Source organism: Anopheles stephensi, chromosome 2 (genome assembly GCF_013141755.1).
Source record: "Anopheles stephensi strain Indian chromosome 2, UCI_ANSTEP_V1.0, whole genome shotgun sequence".
In the NCBI taxonomy this organism is placed as follows: Eukaryota; Metazoa; Arthropoda; class Insecta; order Diptera; family Culicidae; genus Anopheles; species Anopheles stephensi.
The window spans coordinates 50522015-50543849 of record NC_050202.1 but is presented as its reverse complement, the minus strand read 5'-3'; the positions used below and the strand labels follow the sequence as shown (position 1 = coordinate 50543849).

Below are 21835 nucleotides of genomic sequence, written 5' to 3'. Positions count from 1 at the left end.
ATCAACGCTTATGGTATGGGATCGTACAAAACCAAACTAGCTGGTTTGCTTTATGTTGCAAGGAATGCACGTTCGCGCATTAATATCGGTTCTGATGGGGGAGGATTTTTTTGATTCTAGAAACAGGAGAAGAATTTTAGATTACACTTCGTTGCTATCGTTGTCGATTTTGGAGATGATGATGGATGAATTTAACTCGGCCAAACCTTTGAGAGGTTTCGAAGCGGTTAAAGTAAATGGAGGGTTTTGGGGCAATTGGGTTTGCAGAAAGGAAATCCCCATGGCATCGCATCGCCATAAAATAATTCTCAGATGGTTTTAGTTGAATAACGGCACCGCGAAAATGATATCACATTGCCTCGGCAGCCATCGCTGTCTAATATGGGGTCAAATTAAATTACTATAAAACGAGAAAGAAAAAAATTAATTACTGTACTTGCGAACCAGTGTCTATTTAGCTTAACAATAATGCCATTATTTTTCGCCACCACCGAGACCAAGTCCCGAAGCAAACCATCATCACACGTGTGCACGTGAGACAAACACAAATGCATTGCTGCGGGCAAAACACGGCGCCAACGGCCGATGCAGCTGATCGCAATGTTTGCCCCTTTTATGCCAAAGGTGCGTCAACAAGGTAGGGGAAATTATGGCATCGTTTTTTGTGTGGTATCAGCGCAGGGCAAAGTTGCATTTGTAAACCACGTTGTACCGGCATTTGCGAGTGCATGCGTGCGATAGTGTTGGTGACAAATGGGAAATGAGAGACACGGAACGCGTTTATAGTGTAGTTGCGGTTGAGTTGCAACGGAGTTGAGTTGCGATTGAAGGTTGTGGGGAAAATTAAATGCGGCCCCGTACGGTGATGATTTCAAGCATACTTTAACTACTTTTTTGTGTTTTGTAGATATTTAATTTATGTTTTTTCTATTTTTATCTAAATTCAACCGATGACAACTCTACATATGCGAAAACACAAACCCCTCAAACCGATGCAACGGCGGTGGGTTGCGTGTAAGTGTGTGTGGGTTTGCACGGTGGAGAACGCTGAAAGTCTTCAAAGGTAGTTGTGTAGCTGCTGCAGTTGATTTATTGTTCAACCAACTCTCGTGCTGGACGGATGCGCTCGCCTTACCTTCCTGCAGTGACTCTGTGTCATCGCCTGTGCGAGGAACTGTCGAGTATCTTCTAACCAAGGGAGGTTCGTATCGGTTTTGTGACCATTTGGAAGATCTGCGTTGCTTGTGCAGTTTTCATCGTTACAATCACTTCATGGACTCAGTGTGGTGTGTGTCGTGAAACGGTGCTGACGTCACGCACGAGCTAAGTTTTGTCGCCCGTGTGTAAGGTGGTTGTTGGATGTGTTTTGAGGCATTTTATACAACTCTATCTTGATTTTCCGAGCAAAAGAGTAGCGTTCTTTTCCGTTCGACTAATTTCAAACTCTCCTTGTTTCAATGTGTCTTCTCCCATCAGCCCTCCTGTCAGCCTTTGCCGTCAACTTCTTCTGTTGTTAAGGGTGAGTAGATAAGCTAAGCAGGCCACGAAAAGTGTGTGTGCGGTGAGTTTTTGGCATATAAACGCAGCGAGATGATCGCGAGATGAGATGAGAAATGAGAGTGAAAATGCGTTGACGGATTACGCATGTCGTTGTTCCCTGGTGCATAATCCCATCCTGTCGCAGCAGTATGAGCAGCAAGCAATGAGTGAAAGGGCGAGCGTAGAGGCAGGCGGAAATGAAGGTCACCTAATTTGCGTGCGTGTCAACGTACGGAAAGCAGTGGGAAAATACAAAATATCGTTTTCTCATCATGTTTCTCTCATAAAAACTACGAAAAAAGTGATCGTTTCCTTCGTGAGTGTGACGGCACGCAAATATATTGCCGAAACGCCAGTACAACACCACGGACCACGGTCACCCATACAGTCGTGCGCGAGGGAACAATCATATGTGTTTATTTGAACGCATATTCGTGATGAAGCATCAAGTCGCGCTTGAAACATCAAATTTGATTACATTACGCGACGACGCGCCTTCGAAAATTTTAACACCAAAGCGGACACACGTGGTGACTAGGTTAATAGATTTTTTCTTTGTCTTGCAAGGCCAACATTTGCTTGCAAACAGGATGGAAATTATTGTTCCATAGAAATGGGTGTAGCGTTTTACACCCCTACAAAAAAGGCTTGAACCCAATTATGAGTGCTTCCAGTTAGGTGGAAACTGTGTTGAGCCATTTCCAAACAAAATTCTCGGGTTGTTCGGTCCACGAATCAATTTCCCCGTTTTCTGCGTATTGGACAGGCGGATTTGCAATCGGCAATACTGTGCGCTCCTGTGTGCATATGAATTCAACTGCATGTCCAATGTTATTGCTCGTACTCTTTCACACTCATCTTCAATCTCTCGATACGAACAACTTCTTGTCGCTTCCGGAGAGTAAAGAATGTGGCAAAGATTTTATGTCCGTGACTCATCAGTGTTTTATTATTATTAAAAACTTCCCTTTACATATTTTCTCTACCTTAACTTCTTGCTAGTGTAACTGTAACAGTTTTCGGCACATTAGGGTAACTGTACCAGTTTTCAGCACGTTAGTGCAGCTGATCAGAAAAAAAAAATACAAATACAAATATTAAACTTAATAATTTTGATTGATGGTGGTATTATTGTGGTTGTGAAACTATCAAAGAATGTTTCTGCAATGATATGAACAAGTATTAAGAGGGAAACCGGTACGAAAAAATGTATGAAAAATACTCTAAGAAAACGTAGAAATATCCATTAAAATCGTAGAAAACGTTGGAATATCCATTGAAGCTAGAAATTCCCGGAAATTATTTCACTAAAATTGAATCCTTAGAGCATTACCCACAAAGTCATTTAGGCTAAAGTCTGAATAGATGGGGGAGAGGACATGATGCCACGGGGAAGGATTCTGAAGGTGTAGTAGACACAACATATCCAAAGTATAGGGTGATATTGGATTGAAATTTGGTGGAACGTATTAGTTCATTTACTAACACACCGAGGCTCACATATCGCATAGAAGCGGCGCATGTAGCCGTATGTCAACTAGCACGATGGAGCCTTTGTGCGCTATGTTTACGAATTTTATTGAACAGCATTGGCCTGTTTGTGTGCGTGTACTACAATCCATACGCCAGGCCCACAACAGAACAGGTTGACGCAACTCCAAACATAAGCGTATTTGATTTCTTTTATTTTTCCGCATATGTTTTGCTTTTTATTGGGCTGTACTACATGTTTACGTCAAATGTTTCTCAATTCTAGGAAATTGCACTGTACAAGCTGCACTTGACCATTATCGCTTTTTTGGTGGAGTAGATATTTGGAACACAATCATAGCTCCATTTTTCTACCTACTACTTGAAATATCCTGATCCATTTTTAATATAATTATCCGGTGAGGGCCTCCATATAGGACCTACGGTCAAAATATGAATATTTTTATTATTTTCATAATATAATATTTAAAAAATATCTTTTATTCATTAAGGCCGTATTGCTTTAAAGCAAAGGTTACAGTTAACTGTTTAACAAAAAACTTAACTGAAATACGAAAATGGTTTCATTTTTTATGTATAGACCCATTCTGATGATCAAAATGCGCATCAATCGAAAAACGTTTATGTCTCGAGAAAGCTCGTAAAATCTCGAGAAAAATTCTTAACTTTGGCTCGTAAAATTTGTTTATTACGACCTGTGCTGCGTTGAGGAAATTCAGAATAAAAATGCAAATTTTGTTTCCGTTGCTCTGATTCCTTATTTTCTAACTCGATTGCATACCCATTGAGCAGAAGCTTTATGGCGTGTCGTAAAATTGTGCGAGGAAACTAGTAAAATCACACATGATTGGTTACATATCATACAATCAACCGCACAGAAGAATAATTTTGAAAATTTAACCCTTTTATTGCATTCGCGAGTGCAAAACAAACTCGTAAAACATTCTAAACATCTCCTGCGCAAATGGGGCGTGATTTACCATGCTACATGTTAACTGTTCTGCACTGCCTTTGTTACTGTCGCCCGTCGGCTATGGTGAACATTACCGTTCTTATTTTACAACATTTTTGCAGCTTTTCGAAGACAATCATATCCCCGCTTAATTACAGGGAATCCTGAGATTTTATCGAGACCCATTCTTTCGTCTCGCATCTGCATAGACGCGGATTTTTGGACTCATTTATTGGATTTTTATTTCATTTTGGTACGCTACAACTATAGGTACGTGCCTTCTATAAGCTTTTAATAACATTCTGAGAGAATCTATAAGGCTGTAAAGATACTATGTTTTTACGAGCAAATCAATCAGTGAGAAAATTTCATTATTTTTTGCATTCCTTCCTCAACTGGTGTCTTAGAAGGAGTCTGTCAAAGTAAAGACCATCATCCCAACGTACTATCGTCTACCGAAGCAAATCTAGGGTAGGATAAATATTATTTGTAAACTAACCCCCACGCTTGATGTGTCGCTTGGTATAAGAGCATGCAAAACGAGCCCAACACAGTCGTAAACATGAACGAGCACGATCGGATAGACCAGCAAGACCAGCTACGATCGATGTTTACATTATAGTGCGAGGAAAGAATGCAAAATCAGCAAAAAAGCGATGCTCGAGCGAGTTGTCAAGATAAAGCCAGTAAAGCTGATAAGCGTCCGCAATACCCTTACCAGCTGGAATGTGTAGCATATATCAGAGTGAATAGTCTTGGAAGAAGAAGATTTTCAATTTCAATGTTTTTTTTGAGCGAATTTCCGGATGTTGGTCCCGTACTCTAGTAGGGCATCAACACTCCATCGGAAAAATTAGGCAAAATTCGGTCCGCAGTTAGAAACTTCTCCTGGTTAATCCAGGAGGAAGGTTAACTCGTCTAGCTTAAGGGAAGCTGTTAACGACCCTCATCTCAGCGTGTCGTCAGCAGATACGAGAATCCACTGTTAGGAACTTTTTCAGATCGATCCCGACAAAGTACTTTGAGTGAGTTTCGCATGGCCGATTCACCAACGCATTCGGTTTGTTCCCGCCAGCAAAATATGAGATACAGTCTGAGTTTTGTTGTACTACTATACTTGGTTCTACTACTTCAGTTGGCTACTAGGGCTCCCCATGCGAACATGTTTGGTTTGCATTTGCTAGAAATACGACTCTTCTTACGACTTGAAGATTGAATTTTTATCCATTTTTCACTTCATTATCATAAAGAGTTCATATTGTTTCTCTTTGGTTACTACAACCTTGTCGAACGAGGTATGCCATTTCTGTCTTCCTTGATTTGATTGGACCTACAGTTGGTCAGTCATTCCTGCTATCCCTGCTATGAGGCGGTTCAGATGGGATTCAAATTGTTATAATTAATAAGAGATGCTAACTAACATATTTTAAGGAAACAATGCCTTAGCTAGCACGCAGTAAAGGGATCGCAATACGGCTCATAAAAATTTATTTTAATAAACCCAACGCAATTTAATACAAAATTTCACGATATCTGTGCCGTATGATTTTTTGGATCAGATAAACAATAACAGAGGACCCGCACGTGGCTTCTTGGAGAGTTTTAGTTTTCAAAATCAAAGCAATGGTTTCAATTGTTGAAGGTGACGATGGCTAAAACCAGAACCAGACTGTCGAGTGGTTTCAAATGTGTGAAAGTGTGTGTGGTGTGCAGTCCCCAACTGTTAGAAGAAAAAGTCTTATTTCAAACCGAAACTCCATTAAAAATCCTATCGCATAGCACTATTTAGATAACTTTTCAACGAAACCATCCATTACAATCTTCCACTGTAGCTCGCGTAACAGTTTTCTCACATGATTTTCGTCAAATATCACCACCACGAAAATGACGTCACACTGTCTCGGCGGCCATTGCTGTCTCACGGCTGGTTATAGCACTATAAACGAAACTATAAAAATTGATTTCCTTATTTGTGCAAGTGCGTCCATAAGCTCCAAAAGGAAGGTTATTGTAGTTAGCATAAAAATGATGTTAAATCTATCAATTCGGAACCGTTTTTTCCAATGAGAACGTACCGCACGTGCACGAATTCCAATAGAAAGCCCGCAGCTCTGTGTATGTGCGTTATGGCGCGATTTGTCCACCGAACACAACGCTAAATTTCAGCTGGTTGCACGTCGCCGTTTGGGGTGTGCGTGACCTAGGGGGTGCAAAACCACCCGCTGTATCACGTTGCTAGTGTGTGCGTAAGTGTAGAGGGAAGCAACCGAAGCGCGTTTATAGTGTAGAATTGGGTTGCGATTGAAAGTTTTTGAGCCGTACATTTTGCAGGGGAAAACAGAGTTGCATCAGTTACAAAGTTAATGAAAAAAAAAAAATCCCCTTGGTATCGCAAAAATACTTTGATAGTTTAAGTCCAGCTCCGAAATCAACTTACTCCGTTCAAAACATAACACGCTCGCACTCATACAGGCCTTCAAAGCGGTGCAAGAGTAGCTGTGGTTGTGTGTGTGAGAGAGAGAACAGAGCGACGAATTTTCGTGCAAGTGCATCTGTGGCGCTGCATCGTTATTGTTCAACCAACTCTCGTGCTGGACGGATGCGCTCGCCTTACCTTCCTGCAGTGACTCTGTGTCATCGCCTGTGCGAGGAACTGTCGAGTATCTTCTAACCAAGGGAGGTTCGTATCGGTTTTGTGACCATTTGGAAGATCTGCGTTGCTTGTGCAGTTTTCATTCATCGTTACAATCACTTCATGGACTCAGTGTGGTGTGTGTCGTGAAACGGTGCTGACGTCACGCACGAGCTAAGTTCTGTCGCCCGTGTGTAAGGTGGTTGTTGGATGTGTTTCGCGGACGTTTATCCAACTCTTATCCTATTTTTCCGAGCGATAGAGAAGCGTTCTTTTCCGTTCGACTAATTTCAAACTCTTCTTGTTTCAGTGTGTCTTCTCCCATCAGCCCTCCTGTCAGCCTTTGCCGTCAACTATTTCTGTTGTTAAGGGTGAGTAGATAAGCTAAGCAGGCCACGGAAAGTGTGTGTGCGGTGAGTTTTTGGCGTTTAAACGCAGCGAGATGATCGCGAGATGAGATGAGAAATGAGAGTGAAAATGCGTTGACGGATTACGCATGTCGTTGTTCCCTGGTGCATAATCCCATCCTGTCGCAGCAGTGTGAGCAGGAAGCAAGAAGAGGTGACAGGGCGAACGTAGAGACAGGCGGAAGTGAAGGTCACCTAATTTGCGTGCGTGTCAACGTACGGAATGCAGTGGGAAAATACAAAATATCGTTTTCTCATCATGTTTCTCTCATAAAAACTACGAAAAAAGCGTTCCTTCCATTACGCTGTGATGTTGCAATGGTATGTGCATTCCTTCCACGGTACACAAATATTGTGCCGCGACACTTGTGCGATCACGGTCACCCATACAGTCGTGCGCGAGCGTATAATCATATGCTTCGCGCTACTTGACGGTGGCCGAATTCGTACGTGTAATATCGAATATGATTACAGTAGGCGACGACGACGCGCTATTGAGAAATGAAAATAAGATACGCACACATTCTGGCTGCAGAATTTGTACATTGATGAGATGGAGCGTCGCATATAAAGGCTATATTTTTCGAGCGAGGTTGAAGCTACTTCTAGATTTACATAAAGCTCAAAGACTTTTTTAAATACTATTATTTGAATATATGATGTTAGAAAATTAGGTTATCTTTTATTTCGTATGTAATTCTTATAAAAAATGGCGATATTAAAATTCTCATTTAGAGCACCGCAACAAAGGAGCCAATATTGAGGCAGTTTTCGGTGAAGCGTCAATCTCTATGTATTGAAGTGTGTGAATCATGAGGTAATAGAACGTGGATGCACACAACACATCGAACAAACAAACCGTAGAAAAGTAAGGAAGGAAGAAGCAAAACTGCATTCAGTACAATAAACAAGCGCGTAGATGTATCAGAAAAAGGCGAGAGAAACATAAAACACAAACAAAACCGAAGTCACATCAAATGCAGGGTTCGTTCGCGGATATTAATTTCCCTTTTTTCCCCTGTCGCTGGCACAGGTTGCTTTTCTAATGAAAATGGTATCCCCTCGCGCTCGTGTGTGTGTGTGTGTGTGTGTGAACCAAGTGTGTAGCCAATGTTGTTGTTCTCAGTCTTTCACACTCACTCTCACTCTCGGTACGAAAAACGCTCCCCCAAGGGTTGCTGCGATACTTCACATGACTTTGCTGAGACACTCGTGTCACGCACACATCCGCACCGAACAGCAGTTTTGCCAAGCTCCATCCATCCGACGCTGGGGGGCCGGAGAAGATAGTGCTGGCGAGCGAACGAGCGACCTTGAATGTTATTGCACGCCGAAAGGAAAATCATAAGTTAAAATGGAAGTTCCGTTAAGGGTACATTGGACAAAATGGTTCACAACATAGTTCCGCATCGGACTGCTCTACTGCACACACACCGGCCGATGAGTTTTCTGTCAATTTTTCCCCGGAAAAATGTATTGCCAGTGTTGCATCTCTTTTAATCGAAGGGGGGGATTTGAGTTTCCTGGAGAGCTACATTCCTGGGCGAGAGGACATGATGATACGGGGAAGGCTTCTGGAGGAGTAGTAGACATAACATATCCGAAGTATAGGGTGATATTGGATTGAAATTTGGAGGGAAGTATTAGTTCATTTACTAACACACCGAGGCACGCATATCGCATAGAAGCGGCGCATGTAGCCGTATGTCAACTAGCACGATGGAGCTTTGTGCGCTATGTTTACGAATTTTATTGAAAAGCATTCGGCTGTGTGTGTGCGTGTTCTAAGCGCTGATGCGTGTGCCGCACGGTAGAAAAGATTGACACAGGTTCAAACAAACAGTGCGTTGGAATGATGTGCCGTTCGTTCGGTTTTTTATATACGGCAATATGGACTTTTGCACGATTATGTTGTTCTTGACTCCGGTGGGCTGATCTTGTCATGAAAATCGCACCGAACGACTCATTCGTCGGCAAAGTCTCGTTAGGTCGTTCAAATGAACGTAAGCGGGATGGTAGGCTTAAACGGAGATGGAGTAATGGCGTTGATGCCGCCAGCAAACCCGGGGTATTGGCACCCGCACAGACCGTGACGAATTTTGAGACCTTGAATATTATCGTAATATTATCTATATTAGTGGAATTTTGCAATCAGTTAAGTTTAACAAGTGGTCTTTCCATACAACATTTACTACCTATTTAAGCAAGGGAAGGAATATTTGACAGAAAATCCAGAGGAAATAAAGGTGATATAGCCGCGCTGCGTATCTTTTCTAACTGTATGTAACTGTCCATTAACGCACTGGAGCGCTTCTGTCACTATTTTTTGCGACATGTGACCTAAGGATTATTTTGCAACATTAGTGTTAGTTCGATAACGAACCGTTGTTGAACCGACCACGCGAAGGAATGGTCGATTCGGAGATCTCCGCGCAGATTCCTGGCCTTGTCAGAGTTGCTTGAATCAGGCGGCTAACCTTTTTTCCTGGATAACCAAGAGAAGTTTTTAGCGGCGGACTCGCACTACACTAACTCGGCGTGGACAACGGGAATGCCGTAGCTCGATCAGACGATTAGCCTTTTTTCCTGGATAACCAGGAGAAGTATCTAACCGTGGTTCTTGCTTGGCTTGATTTCGCCTAATTCTTCCGACGGAGTGGGGAGACACCAAAGTGCGTAACCAATTTCCGGAGGGAAGGCAAAGGTGAAACTTTCCCGATTCTGGATACCCAAACAATGAAACACAAGTTTCTTCGCTGAGGTTTGGATTACAAGTCAATTTTTATTCTCAAAAAACCTGTCTTATATACTAAAATTCCGTGGGAAAAAGAACATGAAACAGCATTACATCGATCTCCTTTTTCCTAATTCGGTATGCTGATGCGTTGACCCCTGCCAGGCGTCGGCTAGTGTAGGAGGTCTGTAATGTAACAATATCTGGCGATTGTTACCCTATCGTTTTATGACATACCCTAACATGTTACCATAATTTCGTCTTTCTCGCGGTATGAGGCCTCTCTGTGACTTATGGTTGTTTTCCTAAGACAATATTTTCCGGTGAGAATTTATCCTAAACGAAAGATATTTAGTCATTTATAATTTTTTCCTCCAACTAACTCGCATGCCAGTCATTTTAGCTCAATTTTATTTTGTCGCGTTCGCAACATTCCGGCCCTCGTAAAACTACAAGTTTTACCAAATAAACGCGACGTATAACTGCCCGGATAAAATTCAACTTCTCCTGTTGAGTTAATTTTCCTAATATTTTAATCAATTGAATTTTTTGCGCTCTCATTATACGACACCTGATTGTAATTGCACGCATTTTGCCGTTGACGGTTCATCGATTCTTGCAGTCGATTGAAGAAACCATTTACAGTTGTTTAGCCGGTGAGAGTGCGTTGGTGCTCGTAGGTTGTCGCGGCGATGACGAAGGAGATGATAGTTGTGAGGCATAATTCACTGTTTGTTGCACATTGGACTACTCGTAGGGCTGCGCGTTGGGCGTTGAAGCTCAGGTACGACTTTGATTGACACGATTTTTAAGAATCTCTACAGGATAAGAGATGTTGTAGTTGCTCGTTGATTTCACACGTCTTCGTCTTTAACACGATGACTTCAGTTGGGCGATTTCTCAAGTGGCTACGATGTGAAGAATAGTCGTCATTTTGATGCTGGATTTTAAGATTTAGATATCGATAGTTGAAGATGCATTGTAATCAGCTGGTCGACCAAGATTAAAGTTTAGACCGCAGTAAGGCGTTATGCGGAAACTATTGTAGACTTGGGTGTTGTTCAGCTCTGATTTAGTTGCACAGAAGAAGTGATTCTCTCATCACTTTGTATAGCAGGTTTTCATCTTCTGGAGATCTCAGCATCTTGACCTTGCTTTCCATCAGACTCGGCCCATATGACCAAACAGTAGTCTCTCGATGGTGTTAGCAAGACATACAGCATTTGTTCGACCTTGAACGTTTGATAGTTGAACATTAGCTAGCTTTTTACGTAGATTATAGTTGTGACTTTGCACATCCTTTGAAGATCCACTTTTTTGTTGAGGTAGCCAATTTCGTATCTAAGCACTAGCCAACCGCATATTACCGCTTCGTAGTTCCCTTCGACGTTGACCGTTGTCATCTAATTGTTGATAGCAGACCAATTGTTTCTGCCGGATGAAGAATGATGTTCTGAAGACTTCTCTGATGCTGGTTGAACTCAGACGTTACTGACGAAATGCGTTGCCCTTGCGCGGGTGCGTTGCAATTACCTGACTTTTGATATAGAGAGTCATAGTCGATTTTTTCTAACGTTTGAGCTAATCTCTTCACTTCTACTCTTTTAGAAAACTAATGTGTATTTTTTCTCGCAATGTCCATTTGACGATCGTTTTCTACCTTGAATTTTTGAAAGTTAAAATACTCGAACGTTTCGTTTGTGTTGATTTGATTTGATAGATTTTCTTGTCTTCTTATATCATTTGTGGCATGCAAGAGGCTATTTTCTTTTGCTAATAGTTTGTTGGTTGCAATCAAATATGTAATCAATCCCCTTGTTGTATTGCCCAAAACTTCAGCTGAAAAGAGAAATAACATGATTAATATAAAGGTCGATAAATTGTTGAACAATATCCGGAGGCCTTTAATTAAACCAATAAACCCTTTTCCTATAGGCTTAATCGTTTGTGTGATTGCAGTAGCTTTCCTTGAGCTGACTGTCAAAACCTCGTAGTTCAATGTATCAGGAATTATTTGCTTACTTTTTATCTTTATTGTCGGTAATTCTTTATCAATTACCTCTTCAATCATATTTTCTTCATGAATTCCTATGAAACTACTTTCAATTGGTCCTTTGGGTAGCCCGTGTTTCTTGTTTAACGGTGGTTCAAACTTTTGTTTGCCGTAAACATTCAAATCCGCCAGTTCATTGACTGGACGGCGGTATTTCCCGTGTAAAGTTTTTACAGGTGTAGATCCTTCTTGATCTTTTTTCATCTGTACTTCCATAAAAAAGTTGGAGTTTGCGTTGCAGGTAGAAATCCTATTTCTTTTCTTTTTTGTAGTTGATGCCTTAAGAACTGAATTTTCATTTATTAATCTGCAGCCCTTTTTACGAATCTCTCCGGATTTGTCTCTTTTTGACCCATGGCCATTGATATCTCTGCAAATCGTTTTTTCAGATTTTATTTTTCGTCTTTTTGCTGATTGTTTTAAGCTTGACTTCGCAATATCCGTAGGTAAAGAAATTTGAACAACTGGTTTCAATACAGACTTTTCTACTGAAAATTTGTTGGATATTGGTTTATGAAAACTTTCTTTCTCTTGTACTATCATGGAATATTCCTCTTCTTGGCTTTCGGTTGTTTTTCCGTAAATTAGCCAACCTAATCTTGTCCTCATTGCTATCGGTTCTGTGGGTTTACCATATTTATGTTTAAACCCCATTAATAAATGATTGTTATTCAAGCCGATCATTATAGAGGGTCGAATGTTTTGAAATCCTGAAACAGGAAGATTAGCAAGGTGAGGACATTTTTTGCTTAGATCATCATAATCTAAAGATTGAACAGGTAATTTCAAATCTTTAACCGTTCTCACATTCTTCAGTTGAAAACATTTTTTAGTTGGACCCTTGATTCTTAATTCCACGTTTTGGCTTTTAACGTGTTCAGTTTGTTTGCCTTGTGTCCATAGTAATTGGAGCGGTTTTACTTCCCCTTTTAGGTTAAGTTGACGCGCAACTTTTTCTTCTAATAGGGTTGAGGATGAACCTGGGTCTAATAGCGCATAGGTTTTTATTTTGTGATTGCCGTTTATCAATTCAACTGGCAACACTTGGAAATGCGTTGATGATGTTGATTCTAGTTCTTGATGATTGTTTACTCCTGCGATTTCAAAATTTTGAGGTACATGAAGCATTTTATGATGCTTATCGGTGCATCCATTTATCCCGCATATTTGCGCGGATCTACAATCTTGTATTGTATGATTGTTAGATTTCAAGCAACCTAAACATAAACCTTTATTTTGAGCAATTTTTATTCGCTCAGATGGCACCTCATTGACCAATGCATAACATTTGATCGTTTCATGTAGCTTATTGCATATTAAGCATTTGCTAGCTTCTTTCGAATTCTGTTCGAAATCCTTACCCCTTTTAATTGGTTGTTGAAAACCTTTGTATGGGATTTTTTGTTCGTGGAGATGAACGCCTCCACGTTGGGTATGTGCGGATATTGTTTTTAACATGTTTGCCGTTTTAGCGAAAGGTCTCAACCAATCGCATAGGTTATCTAAAGTTTGAACCCTTAACGGTGATTCCGCTTCAGCCATGTACTGGGCTCTTTGTTCCTGAATTTGGTGTGGTAGTCTAGCTGTCAACTCCAACACCAAAGTGTGATCTTTCAGGTAGTCCGGTTCCCTCATCAAGTTTACTGTTTGAATGAGGTTTTCTAAAGCGTTTACCATTTCCACGACAATGCTTTTGGAATCTCCTCGGATTTTATACAGATTATTACGTAGCTCAAGATACACTAAATCTGTTCTCCCGAAGGAGTTCTTTAAGCGTGTCATTATTTCTGGCACGTTTGAAGAATCCAGCATTAATTGTTGAACGCTTTTGAGGGCTGGTCCATATAAGGCATGTTTAAGGCGGTTTAAATTCTCTAAATTAGAGAATCTTCCCTCCTCATTAGTATCATCAAATGTTTGCTTAAAATTTGGCCATTCTACAGGATCTCCTCCAAATCTCGGCAACTGCATAAGCGATTGTCTTTTCAATAGCGTTTCTATGTGCGGCGATCTTTGTTTGTCGCCCGCAATAGTTGTTACTGCTTTTAAAAATTCTTGTAAATGCTCTTTCGATTGTTCTTGTTGACCAAGCAATAGTCGTGTGAACATAGCCTCTGTATCCTTACTAGCAGATTCTTTGGGCAATCTATTAAGTTCATATGCTATCTTTTGACATTTTACGCAAAGCCAGCATTCTTCCGGCTTTGGTTTACGTGTTAGTTTGGCACATGTTAAATGAAACCACCTATCACATTCATAGCATGAAATCATGCTTTCTTCGGAAGTGTCTTCCGCCACGCACAATCGGCAACTGCCGGAAGTGTTCGTGGTAAATTTATAAGGCATCTCGGCGGATCTTTAAAATTCCTACTCTGAGCTATAGATAAGAAAGTTCGACTTACCGTTTTCGGTGTTACCTTTCCTTGACGTGCCCGGTAGATCAATGTGGTCTCGATCTCGCTGATAATTCACTCCGGAGTCGTACTAAAAAACCATCTGCGCCGATAGTCACTGACTTACTCCGTTAAGATACGCCTTACGAGAACTCTTTTCCACGTGCGTATTGCTGATAAGCTTCCTTTATGCACTGGTAATTTTATGTCCTCAATTTGTTTAAACTCGAGCACTTTAATGCGATCGCAACGTCATTCACTCGGTTAACTTATTATTCCGCGGTTGTCCACGGACTGATGTTTAACACGATTTCTTTCGTAAGCATAGACGTCTTCACTAAAGAGTTTTTCTTTCTCAAACATTTAAAGTTACTTTCGAGTTTTTTCGGATGTGAACTTTTTTCGCTCACTCCGGAGCCGTATTGTAACACTATTGTTCTCGGATAGTAAAATAACGTACTCCGTTTAGTTCTACCTTTTTGGAAGAACTTTATTACCCTTTGGTATGGGTTAGTTCGGAGCCGTGTTTATTGCTTATATCACGCACTGACATTCACTGATGCTCTCCGATTTTGTTCTGCACTTGTGCACATTGATATGATCGCAACGGCACTCGATCGGTTCACTTATAGCACTGTAGTTCTTACGTGTATTAATTGTAAACCGTTTCACTCGCTGCAATTCACTTTATTTTTCACGAGCGCAGAATTTGAATCTGAACCTTTTTGAAGCACTGCTTGGTGCGGGTTCAGTTATAGGCTGTTCTTTTGGCGACAGCACACCACGAACGTAAGTTCGCTCGAATGAGTTGTTAACGCGCGCGAATATTAACAACTCCTCTCTGGAGCCACCATTTGTTAGTTCGATAACGAACCGTTGTTGAACCGACCACGCGAAGGAATGGTCGATTCGGAGATCTCCGCGCAGATTCCTGGCCTTGTCAGAGTTGCTTGAATCAGGCGGCTAACCTTTTTTCCTGGATAACCAAGAGAAGTTTTTAGCGGCGGACTCGCACTACACTAACTCGGCGTGGACAACGGGAATGCCGTAGCTCGATCAGACGATTAGCCTTTTTTCCTGGATAACCAGGAGAAGTATCTAACCGTGGTTCTTGCTTGGCTTGATTTCGCCTAATTCTTCCGACGGAGTGGGGAGACACCAAAGTGCGTAACCAATTTCCGGAGGGAAGGCAAAGGTGAAACTTTCCCGATTCTGGATACCCAAACAATGAAACACAAGTTTCTTCGCTGAGGTTTGGATTACAAGTCAATTTTTATTCTCAAAAAACCTGTCTTATATACTAAAATTCCGTGGGAAAAAGAACATGAAACAGCATTACATCGATCTCCTTTTTCCTAATTCGGTATGCTGATGCGTTGACCCCTGCCAGGCGTCGGCTAGTGTAGGAGGTCTGTAATGTAACAATATCTGGCGATTGTTACCCTATCGTTTTATGACATACCCTAACATGTTACCATAATTTCGTCTTTCTCGCGGTATGAGGCCTCTCTGTGACTTATGGTTGTTTTCCTAAGACAATATTTTCCGGTGAGAATTTATCCTAAACGAAAGATATTTAGTCATTTATAATTTTTTCCTCCAACTAACTCGCATGCCAGTCATTTTAGCTCAATTTTATTTTGTCGCGTTCGCAACAATTAGGTTTTCGATATCTGTACCTATGTAAAGCAAAGTATGGCCGGAATTTTTCAACCTTTCTCTAGGTTCATGTTATTGTAAAAGTTTAAATCATTTAAAAATAACATGAATACGTGCAATGTGAAAATAATTTACAAATCAAAATAATAAAAAAAATTAAAACTAAAAGTAAAACCTGCATGGTAAAGAACCAAGGTCATTTAATACATTACATACATTTAATACAACTCAAAAATATAATTAGAAAAATAATTATTTCCTAAAAACTTGTCAAAGTCAAAGTACAACTTCCATATTGCCTCAATTTTAGCTACCTTATACAGTTCTTGTTTTTATTCTTAAAAATCGTAACCCTTTAAGGCCTTATTATTCAAATTGAATCAATAAACCAACGTTTATGTATGGTTTGGTCGTTTGACGCTTAACAGAATTCGTTAAAATGCTTTTTTCTTCACTGTTCAGATTCATAGGTTTTGCAGGTGAACAACTTTAAATTATATTTAAATTTAAATTGCATTTCATAAATTTTACTACGAACCAAATTCTATGCAGAGGAGTCAGAACATCGGCGACCCAATCGATCTCTGCCTTATACTTCGATAAGCTAAATCATTCATTGGTGACAATCCAAGCGAATTCCAGTGATCGCGTCGTACTTAACGAGTGAAACATGCAACAGCAATTAGATTTTAGTTTTGCTTTGTTTTTCTCCATTGGCTGACAAATCGTTAAGAGTATGTAAACGTAGCAGATTTTATTCGATCGCATGGCTTTGAAGAAGAAAACAAACTTCCCCATTGCGATCGTTTATATTTGGTGGATATTAAATTTTTTAAACAAACGATTAGTACATTAAACATTTATAGCAAACCTAATATTGGACGGAAACGATTAATCGATCGATCTTGCATCTACGGTCTTAGACATTCAGTTCCCTCGAATCGAATACTCGATAAAGCTGGACATAGTATACGGTTAATTCTAAGTTCGCCAGGAAATTATTTGTGCTGAGGATAGCCCTGGTGTTTGGGAACTCTTTTCGACAGTATCCCTGCTCTGACACTAGATCTTGAGATGTTTAAGTTTATAAAGGACCTCCACGTGCTAGCTCCTGTATTGAGATGACGAAGAGCATAAACCCTTCGAGTGTTATGGGAAGACCACCTAATCGTGGCAATATCCCTAAGAACTGGCGGTTGGTTGAGTTTCTCTGGTCCAAGAACAACATCTAAAGGATGTCAAAACCAAGGAAAGTTCAGAGATGGAGGTGATTATCTCCACAAAAGACATTAAGGGACAGCTTGAACGTGTGGGATGCAGTTGTAGTTGTTTGATGTTAAACTACTTCCTAGTGACAAAAGGTAAAGACATTCGACAATGGTAGCATTCTAATCCAAATTTGTTTTTTCCTGTTATTTATTTCAGAACGCTAAACACACACACCACACACAAAAAGCCCCTTTATGTAAACATATAAAACTTAAAACAATAATCAGAACAATCACGAAAGTGCCGCTTTTATTAAGAGAACAAACAAATCGTCTACAGCACCATGCTACAAAACAGTGCCTACGGGACACCGTTGCTGGACGGCAAACCGGTGCTGCCTGAGATTAACTCCCATCATCAAACAGTGGACAAACTGGACATCGTCGCAGAACCTCAACAGCTCACGATCTGTAACAACAATAATGCGAACATTGCCAATCGCAACAGCACCAGTATCGTCGCACCTCCAAGATATGCCGTCGAGACACCAGCTCCAACCGTCGGACGCGATGGCTGGTATGGCCGTCTGTTGGACCACACAAACTACACACGGCACACGCCGGAACCAGCAGCGCACGATGTTCAACCATTAAAGACCGAGGACAACACATCACAGCGCAACGACGAAATTACTCCGAATGCTGCCGATGGTGAGGAGCTGCTTTTTGGCACGTGCCAGCAGCACATGGTGCCACACGCCCAAACGCCGGCCGAAGAAGTCACACAACCGCAAGACAACATCGCGGCTGCTGTGGCGTGCAGTCCGAAGAAGAAGGTAGGACAGCGGCGGCCAATGAATGCGTTCCTCCTTTTTTGTAAACGGCATCGGTCAGTGTTGAAGGAACACTATCCGGAGGAAAACAGGTGCGTGTGTTTGTGTGTCTGTGTCTACATCTGACCTAATCCTTGGTTATCTACTCCTCATCCCAGGGCAATCACAAAAAAGCTTGGCAAATGGTGGAAAAATGCAACAGCGGAACAGAAAAAACCCTACCAGCTGCTGGCGGAAAAGGTATCCCGGCACATTCCATTCCGTTCAGGTGGGAACTCAGCTAACACTGCCGTTTCTGTTGTTTCAGAACAAAACTAAGTTTTTGGACGTAAATCCCGGTTTCCGGTGGTGCAAAAGTTCCACCATGGCGTCGTGTGACAAAAACGTTGATGGTGAACCAGTTTTGAGCGAAGGAAAGACTGAGCCAATGGAGACCGAACCGGAGGCAACCATATCGCCTGCTCATTTGGAGGCGGCCCAAGCTTTGGTGAGCTTGCGTGGAAGCGTCGAGGATCGCCGTCCGCTCACTACGTTCAAGCTGGCGGATGATTCGGACATGGGAAGCTTAAACAAACTGTGCGTCGAAACGCGACAGTGCGGTGATAGAGCAGGTAAGTGTTGGCAGACTGAAGAATTAGGAGGAAGATGGAACAGCAGCATAAGCCTTCCTTCCTTTCGCCATTAGATGCGGGACAGCCTTGGAAGCCACGATACAACCGAGTTGCCGAATCAGATCAATGTTCCACTGGTGTTGGTAATGTCCCGGATCAGGTTACTGATGGTACCGAAAGCACAACTCGTGCTGCTAGGTCTTGTAAGGCCAAGTGGTACTATGACTTTATGAGTCATATGTACCCGAGCATGCAGACCAAACGTGCCACTAGCGCGAAGAAAACGCAGAAGGCGCACACTGATCGTACCAGCCGCGATCGCGAGTCAAATACGGGATGTCTAGTGGAACCCACAGATGTAGAGGCATTGATCGGAAACTTGGACCGGGAACTAGAAAAAGAGCTTATGAGCATACCCGCGCTTAGTATCGATCTTTTCCGTGCCATTCAGAACAACGAAAAAAGGCGCAAAAAATGTCAAAGTAATTATGTGATCCTTACGTTTAACAGTGACTAACATATCTTCCCTACCATCTAGAGTCTGGCTCCAAAGCTTCACTAAAGATTTGCAACCTGCCATCGCCTCCGGTAGCCGCGATATGTACAACGATCAATACAAACGACAATACAATGTCTACGCCGGAAAACCGGATTTCTGTGGTGCCATCGACCGTGCAACCGGTACCACCACCATCCACCAAACCCGTCGGTTGTCGGAAGCGGAAGCCACCGCGAGAAAGCATAACCCGGTATGTCCTACCCACGACTGACCAAAGATAGAGGTACCTGCCCAATTCGTTTGGTGAAGATCTTGATCTCCGATCTCCCTTTCCGGATCTCGGCTAGGACGGAAAACATGGCTTACGTTGTTTGTTTTTTTTTTTCCTGTAAGACTAAGCATACTAGTTAAGCACAAAAGTATTGCGGTAAGAGCTACAATCGAATGCCTGTTAACTTTGCTACCTGGACAAATATGGTGGGCATCGTTTTGTTCCGGTTTTGTTCATGGATTGTTTTCTCGGATTGTTATAAGTTCCGCGCCCAGTCCTTAAAATCCACCGGTAATTTAGTTCGGGAACAAAACGATATCCTTATTTGCTTACTCAGTTAGGACTAAGGGCTCTAGAAACCTTAGATTAAGGGACGTAATAAGAGATAGACTAAGACGCGTAAAGGAAAAGGAGGAGATACTATTTATTTGCATTTTAGAAACGTTTAGCAAAGCTAATCATAACAACAGCAGGAAAACAGAATGCCAAAAAGATGAAGATTCATGCTAGTTTGCTACACAGCGGTGCTCGAGTGGCCATAGTTGTCTGACCAAAAAAAGGTTGGAACCATACCCTAGTCGTCCCTAGATGGAAGCAGTTGCAGCTTATCATCACGCTGTTCCATCACGTGGTCGTCGTGACCGGCTCTGAGACGCTATATCCTGGCATCCAATATAGTGGAACCAAAATGGAGAGGTAGTGAAAAAGATTACCATGGCAACGCATAGAATGTGACAGAGAGGGCTAGAGTGAAGCGAAATCTTTCCGATATTTCAGCTCGAGGAGGCGAAATCTTTTTGACGTATTTCTTTATATGAAATTAAAAACTAACATTAAATCTCCTCCAGCTCTAATCCAATAGCAGGCCTGTGTTTTGGTATTATGAACAACACAGCCAGAGCTGAACATAATATGCCATGAAGAGCGAGGAAGCGAAGAGTTCGTGTCTGAAACCTTCGGATTATGCTTCCAATCAAAGCAAATTTTAACTTCGATTTTACTCCTTCTCGAAGCGTTTTCGAAACACAAAATCTATCGGTTTGGTTCGTCGGGTGTAAGTCCTTAGTGAAGCCTTTTAGGATAAACGGAATGAAGTGGTTGTTCAAGCCAAGAAGACGATAAATTTGTACTTTAGAAGAAGTGGTCCCGGCAGAAAAGAGATAACATGACACACCAGACAGCAGATCACAATTCTTGCAGACTTTTTATACAAAGCGTGCAAAATCGTGGACCGCCATCAATTCCTATATACTAGTTGTCCCAAAAAAGTTACCAGGACAAACCCGTTTTAATTATAAATAACAAGAGAAGAGAAAAGAGAGAGAGAGAAAGAGAGAGATGATCAGTTTTATCAAAGTGTGATAAGTGAGCTAGTGATTATAAAGAGAGATGTTTGAACAAAAAATTTGCAAAAGGTTTATAAAAAGCGTATAGAAAAGACGATGTTCGTTCAATTTGGAAGGATCGCGAGGACCAAGCCGTATTTGTGAGCTCTTGGTTTCGTTGGACGCATTAAACGTGTTAGCGAAATAAAAAAAATAATAATGTTTTTTGAAATTCCTACCCAGAAAGTGTTTAAATTAGCAACTGTTGACTGTTGACATCGACTCGGACCATTTCCTGGTAATGGTAAAGCTGCGCCAGTGAGAGGTTGGTACAAGTAGCAGTGACAGCCATTTCTGGATGAGATTACCAGCGCCATCGAGCAGCTTACAAGCAACAAGGTTGCTGGTAGAGATGGGCTGGCGGCCGACCTCTTCAAGATAGGGCCCGAGCGGCTTACCGTCCAAATGCACCAGCTGATCACGAGAATCTGGGAACAGGAAGAATTACCGGAGCAGTGGAAGCTGGGCGTCATTCACCCGGTCTACAAATAGGGCGACAGATTGGAGTGCTCGAACTATCGTGCTATTTTAGTCCTCAATGTCGCCTATAAGATCCTGTCCCAGATCTTGTTCTGCAGACTTGCCCCCTTTGCTACGGATTTCGTCGGAAGCTACCAATGCGAGGTTTGTTGGAGGCAAATCCACCACCGACCAAATCTTTCTACTCTTCGGCAGATCCACCAGAAGGGCAGAGAGCGCCAGATCTCCACGCCCCCACCTCTTCATCGACTTCAAGGCGTCCCACGATACTATAGACAGGAATGAGCTATGGAACATCATGCAGCGGCACCACTTTCCTGGAAAGTCGATCCGGTTGTTAAGAGCCACCTTATCGAACATGCTGTCGGAGTCGTTCGAAACTCACAGGGGTCTGAGGCAAGGGGACGGACTCTCCTGTTTACTGTTCAATATAGCCTTGGAAGGTGTCATACGAGGCGCGGGGCTGGGATTCTCATAGACGACATAGATATCGTTGGCAAGACGACAGCGAAGGTGTGTAAGAGGCCCGACACCCGACTGCAACGTGAAGCAGCAAGAATTGGACTGATGATCAATGCGACCAAGACGAAATACCTGCTTGCCGGAGGCTCTGATCGTGATAGAGCCCGAGTGAGAAGCAGCGTGTTAGTCGACGGCGACAACCTCGAAGTGGTAGAGGAGTTCTGCT

At 42.0% G+C, this 21835-nt stretch overlaps 1 protein-coding gene across 6 annotated transcripts; it reads left to right on the top strand.

Annotated features, from left to right (window-relative positions):
* The first annotated feature begins 1082 nt into the window (after nucleotides 1-1082).
* Nucleotides 1083-20845, top strand: LOC118502555. Of its 6 annotated transcripts, XM_036034853.1 has the most exons (8): nucleotides 1083-1201; nucleotides 1477-1519; nucleotides 6925-6985; nucleotides 17286-17993; nucleotides 18060-18141; nucleotides 18209-18512; nucleotides 18587-18994; nucleotides 19051-20845. In XM_036034853.1, exons 4-8 carry the CDS (start codon nucleotides 17413-17415, stop codon nucleotides 19290-19292), a joined length of 1617 nt encoding a protein of 538 aa, XP_035890746.1. In that variant the 5' UTR covers nucleotides 1083-1201; nucleotides 1477-1519; nucleotides 6925-6985; nucleotides 17286-17412; the 3' UTR covers nucleotides 19293-20845. The 6 variants fall into 6 exon arrangements, with proteins under 6 accessions (XP_035890746.1, XP_035890749.1, XP_035890750.1 ...); XM_036034856.1 differs by lacking the exon at nucleotides 6925-6985; XM_036034858.1 differs by lacking the exons at nucleotides 1083-1201; nucleotides 1477-1519 and adding an exon at nucleotides 6504-6662 and having other exon boundaries at nucleotides 18587-18977; nucleotides 19028-20845.
* The last annotated feature ends 990 nt before the right edge of the window (nucleotides 20846-21835 follow it).

Excerpts from the sequence above, each read along its gene's own strand:
- LOC118502555 (XM_036034858.1), top strand. The coding sequence starts at position 17,413 with ATGCTACAAAACAGTGCCTACGGGACACCGTTGCTGGACGGCAAACCG. Across the intron at positions 17,994-18,059 it reads CACTATCCGGAGGAAAACAG|GGCAATCACAAAAAAGCTTG; the intron begins GTGCGTGTGTTT and ends TCCTCATCCCAG. Across the intron at positions 18,513-18,586 it reads ACAGTGCGGTGATAGAGCAG|ATGCGGGACAGCCTTGGAAG; the intron begins GTAAGTGTTGGC and ends TTTCGCCATTAG.